Genomic DNA, 14,464 nt, shown 5'->3' with positions numbered 1-14,464 from the left:
CAGGGCTATTAAAGTAAAAAAAAAAAAAGAGCCTCATTTCTTGATATTAACACACCCAAAATGGTAAAACTAGTGGTTTGTTTAGACTTTAGAGATTTAGCATGAACTTTTATACTTTAGCTTTTGGGAACAATGCCTTTGAATATGCATTCTTCTTTGAGGAGTTGACAGCGATAACAAAGACATTTAGCTACCGAAATGGATCATTAAGGTATTCCGAGAAATCTAGTGCTACTTGCTTTTGATGGATACACAGCTTAGTCATAAAATAAAAACCTTAATTTACAAAACGGTCAAAAGCAGACGGTCACGCATAGTCGGACGTAAACAAACGATAGCTTCTTTCTCTTCCCCTCTCCTTTTTTAATAAAAAGAAAAAGAAATGACAAGCCGTCTTTTTCCAGAGGAGATTATGAATATCATCTTGGGGTATCTCTCAACAAAAGATAATTTCTTCCACTACCGCTTGGTGTGTTCATTGTGGAATTCAAGAATATCTTCTTTATATTTGAAGGATGGATTGCATATACAACTGTACGAATCTGAAATACCTAAACTCGCCTCTGATACCTCGAGTTCTGCTAAACTGGCAGAAATGATATATGGTATCGACATGCTTGACGATACCGAGATAACCGATACAAACTTCATAAGGGGACCTAATAATCTTGAATATTTTGTGAAGGTTGTCACAGCGTGCCCTAACCTAGCCAGGTTAAAATTTTCACCAGGTCCTTCAGTGAGAGATTATTTGGAGTTGTTAGTCAGAGAACAAATAAACTTACCGAGCATTAATGAAATCAGCATTGCAATGAATGGAATTCCCCACCCACATGAGAGAATCTTAAATATGAAGCTTAACCTTGTCCATTGCAATAAGATCACAAAGTTGAAATTCGACTATAAAGACGTGGATTCAGAGGAGATTGGAGGATTGTATAAGTTTATTACGAATTTTCGAAATTTAAAGGTGTTGGACTTTCGTTCTTTGTATGGAACTAACAGTATTGACATTGCTCGTCTTATGACGACAGCATGTGCGTCAAATTTAGAGTCATTGCGAATCTCAACACTTCGAGCGGTTATAGATGTGGATAGTGCACCTGATGATACAATAGATAATACAAAGTTTAACAATTTGAAGTCGGTAGTTATTCAAGCATTAAGCGTCAGCAATAATACTTTAGAGTATATCATGACCAATTTCAAAAATCTGGATACGCTTCGTGTCAGTACTCGTCCACGGAACTGTATGTCAGTATACAAAAAAGCGGAAGATAATTCTTTCTTTGAAAAACTAATATCATATTGCAATGGTTTAAAAACTGTTAAACTTTATGTACGGTATAAAGAAAATCAAGAATTCAAAATATTTAAATATTTTGGAAGATAGTGAAGAGTTTGAGAAAATCAAGAAGCCTGAACAGAAATCTTTATAACTTCAGCTACATCAATATTGCGAGAAGAAGTCCCAACAGTGATCTAAAGTTTACATAGTAGTATAATTTATGTTAATAAAAGTGACAGTAACACCAGCTTAAAGCTGAACTTATTTACTGCCAGACAGAGCTAATGAGTGATTTGGTAACTATTCCATGCGTGCTCCGCTTCTGTAGTGGAGGAATTCATCCCATAATTTATACAGAATGGAAAATAGTTGTTTTGACATGACAAATTATATAACTTTTCCGACTTTTATTAATATATATATATGTTACTCAGAAGTATCCCCTAGTGCTTTTATAGATGTTTTTGTGCTGCTCTAAAGTGCTGGTACTTGGTAACGCTGTGATTTAAGATTCGAATGCCGATGAACCCGATGATTGGAAATGGTAAGACGTGGGCAAATATTTTCCTCATCCTTTTTCTTTCGCTCCCCCTCCCCCCCCCCTTTTTTTTTTGATGGAAACATATAATATAAATAGTCTTTTTTCGGAAGAGATTATGATTATGATATTTAAATATTTCTTAACTCAAGATAATTTCTTCCACTACCGCTTGGTGTGTTCATTGTGGAATTCAAGAATATCTTCTATATATTTGAAGGATGGATTGCATATACGACTTTATGAATCTGAAATGCCTAAACTTGTCTCTGATACATCGAACTCTGATAGATTAGCAGAAACAATCTACCGTATCGAATTGCTTGAGGATGCCAAAATTATCGATAAAGATTACATAAGAGGACCAAATCATCTTGAATATTTTGTAAAGGTTGTCACTGCATGCCCTAACCTAGTCAAATTAACATTATCTATGAATCATTCAGCGAGAGAATATTTGGAGTTGTTAGTCAGAGAACAAATAAATTTACCAAACATCAGCGAAATTTGCTTTAGATCAATGTTTGGATTTTTCAACCTAGATGATAGAACCTTACTTGTAAGGCTTAACCTTATCTACTGCAATCAAATTACAACCTTGATCTTCTACCAGGAAGGTGTAGATATGGAAGAGTTTGGAGGATCTTATAAGTTCATTTCAAATTTTCGAAATCTGAAGGTGTTGGAAGTGCGTTCTTGGGATAGAAATCAAAAAATTGACATAGCTCGTCTTATGAAAGCATGTACGCCAAATTTAGAGGTCTTGCGAATCCTTGCATTTCGATCAGTTATGAATGTGGATAGTACATCTGATAGTGCAATAAATATTAAACAGTTTAAAAGTTTAAAAAATATATTTTTTTACATATTAAGCATTAGCAGAAATGCGTTGGAGTTTATCATGGTCAATTTCAAAAGTCTGGATTTTCTTCGCATTACTACTCCTCCGCCTAGTATAAGAGACAATTCTAACTCCTTGTACAAGAAAGGAGAAGCTGAACCTTTCTTTCAAGAACTAATTTTATATTGTAAAGATATAACAAACAGTGGTATTTCAATGATGTATGAAGAAAATCAAGAACGTAAAACATTTATAATTCCTTCTAAAAGGATTGCAAAACAAAGAGTTTAAGTAAATCAAAAATCAATAAACTGAACATTTTATGACTTTAACTATATCAATGCTGTAAGACGAGCACGAATAATTTATGACAGTAGTGTAAAATTCACTTTAATAAAAATGCCAGACTGCCCAAGACAGTAACACCCGCTTGGAGTGATACAGACACGTACTGCCGGACAAGATTAACAAGTGATATACCAGCAGTACAGTACGTGTTCCAGATACAAATTCGCGTGGTGGAGTATTTCTACAAGATGAAAATAATTGGTCTGACATGACAAATAGCGACTTTTATTCATATTTATGTACCTATTAGATGAACAAGCATCATTATTCTCTATGAATGTGAAATCACTATTTTCGATGCAGATACTGTAATTGTACATAGTCTATCAGTGATTTCAGTTAGAATAGCTCATTTTGATATTCACGTGGTTTAAGAAACAAGCAATTGACAAAGAACGAGAGAGAAAGAAAATAAAAACTCCTCGTGACTCTGGTGGCTTTCTCCAAACTCCGAGTATACTCACTTTTTTGAAGCATTTTTTTTTATTTTTTGAGTGTTCTTTTGTTGCAACCCCTTTTTTTTTATCTTTTTTTCACAAAAAAAACTTACGCATAATTGTAAAGAGATGAGTGCTTCAACATTTCTTGACACTTTAAGGAAGCATGAACTCTCACAGGTAAAAAGAGAGAAAAAGTCAAGTGTATAGATGAAAGTTTAATTAACAAAATATTAAAATAGTTTTACCCTACGTAAGAACAAAAAAAAAAAAAAAAAAAAAAAATGAAACGACTTTTTTTTTTTGTTTTTGTTAATGAGTGGTAAATTCAACTAAAATTTTGTTTGTAGGTTTTCCACTCATGGTATCACTCATCTTCAAGGTTTAGCTCAGGTACGACGGAGAGAGAGAGAGAGCTCTATAACATATAAAAAATCTCCTTCAAAACTCATATTGTTAGTTAGCTTTCGTTACAAGATTATTCCAGACTCGGGATAACAGACACCGTCGATAGAAGAAAGATATTTGGGCTGGTTCAATCTATTCGTAAAGATACAGAGACTCGAAATATTTTACCTTCTGCTTCAGCCATGACAAGTGGTTTGCGTCAACCTCAAACTTATCAAAGCCGATTACCTCAACCCGACAGTTTCAGCACGACCAATCGTGGTCGACGCCAAAGTGTCATTGGGTCTCCCTCTACCCTCATCAAATCTCCACCTCTACAACAACAAACCCTCGAACACGCTAGGCCAATAAGAAACCGCACCATGTCAGATGCTCCACGACCTGACCCTTCTTTACTACATCATCAACGTCAAGCTCCATTTAAAGATAGAAGAACAGAGTTGAGAAGATCTTTATATATGGAACAACAACCCGCTTTAGATGATGAAGAAGATTCAGATGAAGATGATCTATCCAAAAACAGAAAGTTTCGAGCTTCAGCTCCTTTGTTGGATGCTTATGGTGTACCCTTAAGCCCTGCTAAGCAAAGAACTGCTGCCGCAGCAGCAGCAGCAGCAGCAGCGGCAGGTTCATCTGCTTCTTCATCATCCTCATCACTGCCCACACCAACCGTCTTTCATAATTTGCCTCCCAGCGATTTAAATCAAAAGATCCGTGTCTGTGTTCGAAAGAGACCACTTAGCAGAAAAGAATTGGAAAAATCAGATAAAGATGTAGCTCCTATGAATGGTACTCGAAGTTTACAAATCAACGAACCAAAGTAAGTGTTTATCGAGAGAAGATTTATATATGTATTTATTAAAAAAAACAAAAAAAAATAAGGTTACGGTTGGATTTAAGTAGATACACAGAACAACATTCTTTCACTTTTGACGATGTGTTTGATTTAAATTGCGCCAATTCCATCGTCTATAAACGTACAGCACTTCCTCTGGTCAACTACATTTTCAAAGGAGGAAAAGCGACCTGTTTTGCCTAGTAAGTGACAACTTACTAAAAAGTAGCAAAAAGAAAAAATAAGACTAACACTCGAATATTTATATATATATATAAAAAAGCGGACAGACAGGTTCTGGCAAAACATTCACTATGCTGGATCCCAAACAAGGTCTTTATATTATGGCAGCGCGTGATATCTTTGCCATGTTACGTGAGCCGGAGAATCAACATTTATCTGCATGGATTGGACTGTATGAAATATACCAAGGTCAACTCTATGATTTACTAAACGAACGGAAGAAATTATTTGCTCGAGAAGATGGAAAGAATAATGTGATTGTCACAGGACTTAAAGAATATCCTATAGATAATGTTGATAAATTAATTCAAGTCTTTGATTACGGTAGCAGTGTTCGTAGCACAGGTAAAGTCGGTCATCCATCCAAGGCGTGTCTCTTCCATACTAATAAATAAAGCTAGGTTCTACTGGTGCAAACGATAGTTCTTCTCGTTCACATGCTGTGCTTCAAATTTTACTCAAGCACAAAATAAACCGAAAAAAGATTCACGGCAAATTAAGTTTTATCGATTTAGCAGGCTCTGAAAGAGGTGCTGACCGTGGCGAAGCAGATACAAAGACGAGGTAGGTCTATAAATATATGTATACACACACAAATGAGGCCCAATGTATTTATCTCGTTTGCCCAATAGAATGGAAGGTGCAGAGATCAACAAGAGTTTATTAGCATTAAAAGAATGCATTCGTGCTTTGGATCAGGACAAGCGACATACACCTTTCCGACAAAGTAAATTAACTCAGGTGTTGAAAGATTCTTTTGTTGGTAACTCGCGTACCTGTATGATTGCCACCATTTCTCCCGGTGGATCTAATAGTGAACATACCCTCAATACCCTAAGATACGCAGACCGAGTAAAAGAATTAAAAGGTGAACGAGACAGAAAGTCAAATATGGAAAGAAGCACAAGTGGATCTGGAAATAGTATACCAGATGTCAATCCACATACACAACAATGGATAGAAAATAACACAGAAGAGTACGAAGAAGAAGAGGAAGAGGAGGAGGAGGAGGAAGAAGAAGAAGAGGAGGAGGATCAGTTTACACATGATGAATCCAATGATGATTATTATAGTAATGAATCTGATATTCTGGATGATGACACATTTAACGTGGACGAAGAAAATATCTTTGATGTGGATTTCCCTCATGAACAAGATGCATTGATTCATAACACATTTAATACTAGCAATCTATCTCCTCCCCAGAAATCACCGCCTTCTGTACCAGCAAGATATAGTCATCATAGTAGTGGAAGTCGACCCAATTCCATCTCATATACTGCTGAACCTTCCATTAATACTAATAATAACACGAGACCATTATCATTGCAGATAAAGAGATCCTCATCCACTTTACCTCGATCTTTCTCCATGTATTCACCCTCTCGAAATTCAATGGAATCTGATAATTCATCTACATATTCCAATCCACAAAGACCGTCTGCACCACAACAGCAACAGTATGTATCACCCGAACCTTACCGAGCTCTTCATCCTGCACAACCACCACCGCCACCGCCACAAGCGGACCTGATATCGCTTAGTGGGGTCCCCTCCTTTGATTACGGTAGCATGGACGAGTTTGTGAAATTTCATCGAGCGGAAATTCGGGAGATTACAGATTGCACGAAAAAGGAAACGAAATTGGTAGCGAATATCTCATTGGATTTATCATCGAATCAAGACTTTGATGATCATCATAGTGTGGACACAAAGAGTCAGACACAATTTCAGAAATACCTGCAAGATTTGGATGAAATTCTTGAACGAAAATTGGCGGCAGTGGAAGCTTTAAGAGATCGTATCAGTGATACAGTCAATCAAATCGAATTGTAATTTTATATTAAAAACAAAAAGAAACAAAAACAAAAACAAAAAAGACTGTAATAAAGTAAACCCACCCCCCTCCACATATCTCTTTCTATTTTTTTTTTTCTAAGAAAGAAAATTGTTTATTTCATAAAATAATATGAAGGTCGCCGTCGTGGTCGCAATATTGTAGTGAGTTGGAAAGTCAACAAGCAGCCACGCACGGCAACAATCAAGCAACGCGAGGGAACAACCGTGTTGAGATGCGAACACATCCTCCCATTAAGCAACGACGCAGGTCTCCTTCACTTTACAGAACCTGACAATCTTCTTTTTAGCCAAGAAAGAATCGAACAAAAACGATAACACTTACCCCGAGAAAAGTACGAGAAGCTTCACACAAAAGGACAGCCGGTTTTATACAGTGTAGTAAAACATATCGAGTAAGAAAGAAACAAAGGCTGATTAACAAGTTGTTAGGTAGTCTTTATATACTTTTATCACTGATTGATTGACTACAAAAAGCAGCGGCTCCTAAACAAGTATTAAACAGGGCCCAATTAACTGGTATTTTATATCGTACTGTCATAGTTGAAAATTTAAGTGCATCCCTTTGTTAAAAATAACACAATGAACACGAGTAGAGCCAGACAGATAATAAAGTCAAAAAGGAACCGTAACAAGCTCAAATCACCGTATCCAAAGAAACGTACATTTCTGAATAATACATATTAATAAATTTTTCTGCAAACTAAACACCCCTCCTCTTTTTTTTTAATATTAAATTCTTCCCCTCCTTCGGTAAGAAAAATAAGGAACACACACACACACAGACGGAAAAAAAAAGATGAATGTATAAAGTTTCACTTTTTATTTTTTGGTTTAAAAAATTCGACAGTCTAAAAAATAAATTTAGATGTTGGAAGGGTAAAGCATCTAGTAAAAAAAAAAAAAGAAAGAGAATGAGTACATGGTTGACAGCATAAAGAAGAAAAAAAGACTTACAATACGGACGGAAGCACCGAAGACCTTGGGGGGCAAGTTCTTACGGAAACGGGCCTTGACGACACCGTTGGTACCGTGGGTACGAGCAATACGACCCCAGATGACACGGATCTTGGAACCGTTGATCTCACGTTGAGCACGGTAGACATAGGCGATACGCTTACCGAGGTAGAATTGAGCATCCTTGGTGGTTTGGACACCTTCAACTTGAATGAGAGAAACGTTAGGGTTTTGGGTACGCATGGCACGTTCGAAGCCCAAGACGCGGCCCTTGCTGTACAAACTATAAAAGACGAGTTAGTTTACAAGTACAATTAAGCCATTTAGAAATAAATCAATGTCATGCTGTGCTTTTATAAAAAAAATCACATTTTTAAGAATTGTTCCATCCATTGTTGTTTCCCCATCTAATGTCCTGTTTCTAATTTTTTTGATGCATCCATTGATTTATTTCTGCTTGTGATTAATGTCTTACCGATCGGATCCAGACATGTCTAATGATAGGTGATGAAAGAGGAAGGTGTATGAGTTTACGCCATTAGATTTTCCTTCTAACCACCCCCCATTTTCCGCCTCCCCATAGTGACCCATCCTGCATTTTTCGTCCCAGTCAATAAAAAAAAAAAATCAGCTCCATTCCGGACCGGACCAAATTTATAGATCTACCCGTTGTGTTTTGAATAGCAGACCCCAAAAAAGAGAGTGTGTATGGTTTATTTAGGCGTGTAACAAAGTTATATAGGGCACTTCTCTTTTTCCTCTTCTTTTTCTCTTTTCTTTCTTTAGTACCCAAATGAATGAAAAGAAGAGAGCACATCATATCTCAGCGCCTATTTCACCCAATTATCAAGGGTTCGGGCACTCGACATCAGATTCATTTTTTGATGATTATCCACCACCACCTGCATATCAACCACCTCAACTCCATTCAACAATGAATGAACACCAGCAGCAGGTATTAGAACAACAGCACCAGCAGCAAAAATGTAACACCAATTTGAACAATTTTAATCAAATCAACCAATTCTACCTTCCAACTCCTGCACCACAAACTGTCATTGTCTATCGACAGCCCACTCGATCAAAAGACGCATGTTGTTGGGGATGGTAAAATGATATCATTCTTTTTTTTTTTTAATTTATATTCTAAACACTCTTTCTATATAGTCTAGCTGCAATATGCCTCTGTTTCGGAGCAAAAGAATGCTGCTAGGTAAAGCAAAAAAAATCATTATATTAAACCCATTTCATATACCCCTCTCTCCTTTCCCAAAAAAAAAATAAAAAAATATATAAAAATTACTTGTTAAATTAAGGTATGACAAACACACGTTTTTTGAAAAATGTTATTTAGTAGTCTTCCATTGAAAGAAATTGCAATTAAATTGATGAGCCGGTCCATCTTTCGGTCCTATAGGTTTTGAGCAAATATAAAATATACGGCCCAAATTAGGTCCCTTTTTGGTGACGGTTCGCTCCAAACATGGTTCATTATGGACTTTACATCGTGGAACTTCCCGTGCCGAAAATAAGCTTGTCCATGCTTTTGTCGTTGTTTCCTTTTGCTCCACATGCTGAATAAGTTTATCCACATCATCATCTTTTTTATTACTATTGCCATTGAAAAAGGACTGGATAGACTTTTGTTTCTTTGGGCCACATGATCTTGACATTTCATCATCGGCACTTCGTTTACTTGGCGTACATACTGATAAAGTAGGCGTGCTACTACTAGTGGATTTGCTGAAATAGTTTGATAGTTTCTTTTGCTTGTTACTAAACTCGGGATAGTGATGAGACAGTAAGGGTGATTCATATGTCGTTGGTTGTTTATCCAATAGATCCACCATTTCATCCAGGAAATCTGCATACACTGGGCAATGATCAGATCCCATGATCTCTGGTTGAATATCCGAATATTTAAACCAAGACTTTAATCCTCGCGACGCCAATACATAATCAATACGTGTACCTGATTAAATTACGCTGTTAATAAATAATAACAAACAAAAATAGTCAATTTTACCAAAGTTGGCGGGCCTGTCATTTACAAAGAATTAATGTTCCTATTCGGTACTTTGTGTTCAATCCGGCCCTTACCTTGCATTTGTTCTCGTGTTCCAACCTATCATTAAGTAAGTATATTAAAATAGTTCACAAAAGAATATATATATATATATATCTAAAATAGGCTTACAAGTGAACATTTTTTGACGATCTGGATGATAAAGTCGAGTCATATCAATCAATGGACCATTAGGAACCAATATCTGATCTAACCAACTTCTTTGTGGTAGATCCTTAAAATTCTTAATCCCATGTTCTCTGATGCTTTGTTTGGGATCACAATGATCTATTTCTTCATGCACTGCATTTATGTCGCCTACCAAAATCACCTCTTTGCCCATCTCTAAAAAGTCCCGTACACGTTGTTTCACGCATACATGATAATCCATTTTAAACTCGAGTCTCGTTCCCTCTGAATCATTAGGGAAATAGATATTGAACAGGACAAGAAACCCAAAATCCAAGATAATACATCGTCCTTCCGCATCTAATTTTTCCGCAGGTGTAGTTAAATTGTATGTGAAACTGCTTCCGGTGTCTAGTATTCCCGTAATACCTTCATAGGTACGCTGTGGTTGAATGAAGGTGTCCTTGATATACACTGCTACACCAGAATATCCTAATTTTACTTTTGAAAACGAAAAATAGGCATGATAACCAGGTACAAGGGCCATATCTCGCGGTAATTTTGCACGTTGACACTTGATTTCTTGTAGACTTTTGTATGTGTGTGTGTGTTTGGGTTAATGGGAAGAGTTGCTTAAATAAAGGGAGACAGAAAAGTTACCATATAATGTCTGAATTTAACGTGTCCAGTAAATACTGTCAAAAAGCGTAAAATGTTTAGACATGCAAGTGTTGTCCATATTGCATACTATTTACTTTGTAGGTCTTATGTTCTGTCCATGGGTAGTACTGTAATGTACTTGAGAGCCCATTGACGTTCCAAGTTAGAACTCTCATTACTGTAGTGTTAAAAAAATAAAATAAAAATGTGACAGGCTAATTAATCGTGCTCTTCATAAATCAATTTGCATAAGCGCCATATGCGCATGATCAATGGCTTATTACAAAGTAAGAACTACTAGTAAATAATTGAGGATGTATTTACAGAACATCACAGAGACCATTGTCAATAGCATATCTAGGTCTGCTAGTGGAAATAGGCACACAGCTTCTCCTCTCTCAGCTGCTGCTATTTAGTTACAGTATGTCCCCAATGAATCCTCTGGGTATAAGATTGTTACATATGAAAAAATAGACAGTGATCATACAATGCAGGAGTATATTTCACCAACAAAGAACTATTAAGCTGCTATCAGAATACACATTCAAAGTGGTAGGTTTTACCGTCTTGGGTTAACTCGAATTGGCACTCCATTTACTACAAATCAAGCTTTGATTGGACAATTTTAAATACGTCATCTATTATGACAAAAATTTCGAAAGCTCTATTTGCAATTTTTTTATCCTTCTTAGCCTACAATGACCAATGACTTGAGGGGGTATGTATTGCTTCCTGACGAACCCGGCAAGCCTATGGAGGAACTTTGGAATATAGGAGCTCCCGCGTCTGCTTAATCATTAACTTGGAGTCTTTCCAGATTCGACAATAGCCCTTCAGTTTACCTGATCGGTGGTTATTGATTAATATTGTCATTGTTTTGGCTTTCATCAGATGAGTAATAGAACAGTGACTTGAGGTAGTATGTATTGCTTCCTGACGAACCCGGCAAGCCTATGGAGGAACTTTGGAATATAGGAGCTCCCGCGTCTGCTTAATCATTAACTTGGAGTCTTTCCAGATTCGACAATAGCCCTTCAGTTTACCTGATCGGTGGTTATTGATTAATATTGTCTATTACATACATCTGATGAAACTTGTTTGATATTAAGAAAAACTGAAAACCAGGTAATAATATCTAAAGGAATCGAAATTCCGTAGTAACAAGTTAGTTTGTTTGATTGCATAGAGTTGATTATTCTGCATGCATGTGTAAAAAATGAAATATGTCATTGCAACAGTATCCTTCTTAGCCTACAATGACCAATGACTTGAGGGAGCATGCGTTGCTTCCTGACGAACCCGGCAAGCCTATGGAGGAACTTTGGAATATAGGAGCTCCCGCGTCTGCTTAATCATTAACTTGGAGTCTTTCCAGATTCGACAATAGCCCTTCAGTTTACCTGATCGGTGGTTATTGATTAATATTGTCATTGTTTTGGCTTTCATCAGATGAGTAATAGAACAGTGACTTGAGGGGGTATGTATTGCTTCCTGACGAACCCGGCAAGCCTATGGAGGAACTTTGGAATATAGGAGCTCCCGCGTCTGCTTAATCATTAACTTGGAGTCTTTCCAGATTCGACAATAGCCCTTCAGTTTACCTGATCGGTGGTTATTGATTAATATTGTCTACTACATACATCTGATGAAACTTGTTTGATATTGAGAAAAACTGAAAACCAGGTAATAATATCTAAAGAAATCGAAATTCCGTAGTAACAAGTTGGTTTGTTTGATTGCATAGAGTTGATTATTCTGCATGCCTGTGTAAAAAATGAAATATATCTACGGCAACAGTAAAGAGATGATGGTCCATTTCACTTACAATATCGTAAACTCTAATTATTGCTTGGAAACTTCTTATGTAAGTGAAGTTAGTAATCGGAGTCCCGAGACAAAAAGATTAACGTTTGTTTGCGCAGTTCACTTTGTTGGATGTTTTCATCAGCTCAATCTTACCCTATAGACTCGTTTTCATATACTCGTTTTCATGGATTCTCTCTGATTTTCGGTGTTAATTGTAACGACAATACTGTTTAGACAAGCAACACTTACAAATGCTGTCGGCATCGGTGGTAGTTATCTATTTGCAGTTACAATGCTTTGGTCCTTCGAGTGATCCCCTAATCCACGTTACACCAGCTCCCATGGCTGATTGTGGCTTATACAGGTATGCATAAAATTTATTTAGATCGACATCTGTATTAAAGTAATTGTTTTATTATAGTTTGGAGCATTTGAATATTGTTCAGCTTGGCAATAACATGGCTAAAAAATCACCCACAAAAAAACCGAACACTTGAGGGAATTCCATGCTCATATGCTGAAGATTAAGAATAATATAACGGCATATTTGAAAGTTTCACTATGGTGTATTTGACATCTTTAAAAAAATTAATTCTTTTTTTATTCAGGCAACACGTTTGTATCTTCTATTTTCTTTAAAGACGTATCCGCTAACGTTTTATTTTATGGCGTTTTTAGCAACCAAGATCAGGATTTGGAGGTTATCTATGCCAGCAAGCAAAATTTATATCACAAATTGTATCGGTTCGGTCGAAGTGCCAGTCCAAGCAAAGACATGTGAAGAGAAGTTAAGAAAGCTAATTGACTTATTTTGGTTGTTGAGGGTAAGATATATTTGATCCATATTTTGTCATTTTATTTCTTATTAATGCCTTGTTAGCTTCTGATCAAGGAATCATATCAAGCCATGGATGAACTTAAGGAATCTCATGCTAGGAACATAAAAGTAAAGGCTAGGAAGTTGGAAGGTTATGATAAAGTTACAAGCTTGTGACAACTTCAAGACAAATACCCTCGTTAAGCTCTTTCAAATTTATATAAAAAAATCAGGCCACATGCAGATAAACAGTTCAGATGACACCAATTAAATAATAAAAGCATAGTTTTTTTATAAAATAACATAGTCTACTATATACGCTATATTTGTCAATCCGAAGTAACTACAATTATATTGGTTTGTAGGGTAGTAGATACGATTGCTGCGTTTAGTTATGTCATAAGTTACAATCGCCGATTGGCGAACTGATGACATAATAGACTCACGACAATAACTTGTGACCTAAAAATCAAAAGAAAAAAACTTGTTTCCCTTTAATTAAATGCTCAACTTCAATGAAAAACTCGTCTTGCCAAACAAAAAAGAGTCTGTATTCTTTAGACAAAATAACTTGTCGAACTGGAGTTTAAAAGCGTATATGGAACATTGTTAGGGTACAAGTCGTCTTTAAAACCTGAAAAAATAACTTATCAGTACAAATTGTGTCTTAACAACATCAAAGACGACGACGTGAAAAATATATGGAGAATTTATTAGAAATCGTTAGAGAAGTAAGGTTAATTGACTTTTCTCTGTAGTGAGTAAAACACTTATGTTCAAAATAGCCCACCGAAGACCAACTGCGCACTACTATCAATAATTTCCATAATGTCAACTATGGAACTACGGCCGTTATGGAAGCACATGGGGAAGTCAAGGTTAAACAAGGAAACAAGAAAAGAAAAATCGCTGACAATCCACAAACATCTGGTCTATCGTTATCACCAGAACGTTACGCTCCACAACCTTATGATTCCTGGGAAGATACGGTAAGTATACAATAGCTTTGAAGGAAAATAATTTCTATCTATTTACCGCTTTTTTTTTTTTTTTTTTTACCGTTGATAGATTGAGGAAGAAATAGTAGTGGAGGAAAATGTTGAAATGAATGTTTGGGATGTATGGAAGGAAATACTTGAGACTAGGCAAAAATAAGGTAACATCGACGAGTACCCTCTCTTTTTTTGTCTTTATGCGTAATGATTAGCAGCGAATACTCGGATCAAAGGAGGAGT

At 36.3% G+C, this 14,464-nt stretch overlaps 6 protein-coding genes across 6 annotated transcripts; 4 read left to right on the top strand and 2 right to left on the bottom strand.

The window, feature by feature from the left end:
* The first annotated feature begins 333 nt into the window (after positions 1 to 333).
* Positions 334 to 2,984, top strand: EV154DRAFT_527636 (uncharacterized protein). The gene is made up of 2 exons (XM_051603501.1): positions 334 to 403; positions 1,936 to 2,984. The coding sequence occupies exons 1-2, from the start codon at positions 383 to 385 to the stop codon at positions 2,956 to 2,958; spliced, it is 1,044 nt and encodes a 347-aa protein (XP_051451860.1). The 5' UTR covers positions 334 to 382; the 3' UTR covers positions 2,959 to 2,984.
* A 921-nt stretch (positions 2,985 to 3,905) lies between these two features.
* On the top strand, positions 3,906 to 6,915 carry EV154DRAFT_87736 (P-loop containing nucleoside triphosphate hydrolase protein). Its single transcript, XM_051607821.1, has 5 exons — positions 3,906 to 4,680; positions 4,743 to 4,898; positions 4,979 to 5,283; positions 5,340 to 5,502; positions 5,571 to 6,915. Exons 1-5 carry the CDS (start codon positions 4,043 to 4,045, stop codon positions 6,772 to 6,774), a joined length of 2,466 nt encoding a protein of 821 aa, XP_051451859.1. The 5' UTR covers positions 3,906 to 4,042; the 3' UTR covers positions 6,775 to 6,915.
* A 680-nt stretch (positions 6,916 to 7,595) lies between these two features.
* On the bottom strand, positions 7,596 to 8,315 carry EV154DRAFT_527626 (ribosomal protein L35A). The gene is made up of 3 exons (XM_051603500.1): positions 8,228 to 8,315; positions 7,753 to 8,035; positions 7,596 to 7,683 (listed from the first exon to the last, which is right to left on the bottom strand). The coding sequence occupies exons 1-3, from the start codon at positions 8,242 to 8,244 to the stop codon at positions 7,660 to 7,662; spliced, it is 324 nt and encodes a 107-aa protein (XP_051451858.1). The 5' UTR covers positions 8,245 to 8,315; the 3' UTR covers positions 7,596 to 7,659.
* Positions 8,316 to 8,475: 160 nt separating this feature from the next.
* EV154DRAFT_527624 (uncharacterized protein) lies at positions 8,476 to 9,065 on the top strand. The gene is made up of 2 exons (XM_051603499.1): positions 8,476 to 8,859; positions 8,920 to 9,065. Exons 1-2 carry the CDS (start codon positions 8,546 to 8,548, stop codon positions 8,963 to 8,965), a joined length of 360 nt encoding a protein of 119 aa, XP_051451857.1. The 5' UTR covers positions 8,476 to 8,545; the 3' UTR covers positions 8,966 to 9,065.
* Positions 9,058 to 10,811, bottom strand: EV154DRAFT_527620 (Endonuclease/exonuclease/phosphatase). The gene is made up of 5 exons (XM_051603498.1): positions 10,607 to 10,811; positions 9,950 to 10,536; positions 9,853 to 9,877; positions 9,779 to 9,792; positions 9,058 to 9,724 (listed from the first exon to the last, which is right to left on the bottom strand). The coding sequence occupies exons 2-5, from the start codon at positions 10,491 to 10,493 to the stop codon at positions 9,099 to 9,101; spliced, it is 1,209 nt and encodes a 402-aa protein (XP_051451856.1). The 5' UTR covers positions 10,494 to 10,536; positions 10,607 to 10,811; the 3' UTR covers positions 9,058 to 9,098.
* A 2,263-nt stretch (positions 10,812 to 13,074) lies between these two features.
* On the top strand, positions 13,075 to 13,406 carry EV154DRAFT_430592 (uncharacterized protein; the record flags this gene model as incomplete). The annotated part of the gene is made up of 2 exons (XM_051596550.1): positions 13,075 to 13,236; positions 13,293 to 13,406. Coding segments are annotated over 2 exons (276 nt in total), but the record flags the coding sequence as incomplete, so codon positions are not given.
* Positions 13,407 to 14,464: the final 1,058 nt, after the last annotated feature.

This window comes from Mucor mucedo (assembly GCF_025094135.1).
Source record: "Mucor mucedo strain NRRL 3635 chromosome Unknown EV154scaffold_168, whole genome shotgun sequence".
In the NCBI taxonomy this organism is placed as follows: Eukaryota; Fungi; Mucoromycota; class Mucoromycetes; order Mucorales; family Mucoraceae; genus Mucor; species Mucor mucedo.
The sequence above is the reverse complement of the archived record's forward strand: the minus strand, read 5'-3'. Positions and strand labels throughout refer to the sequence as shown.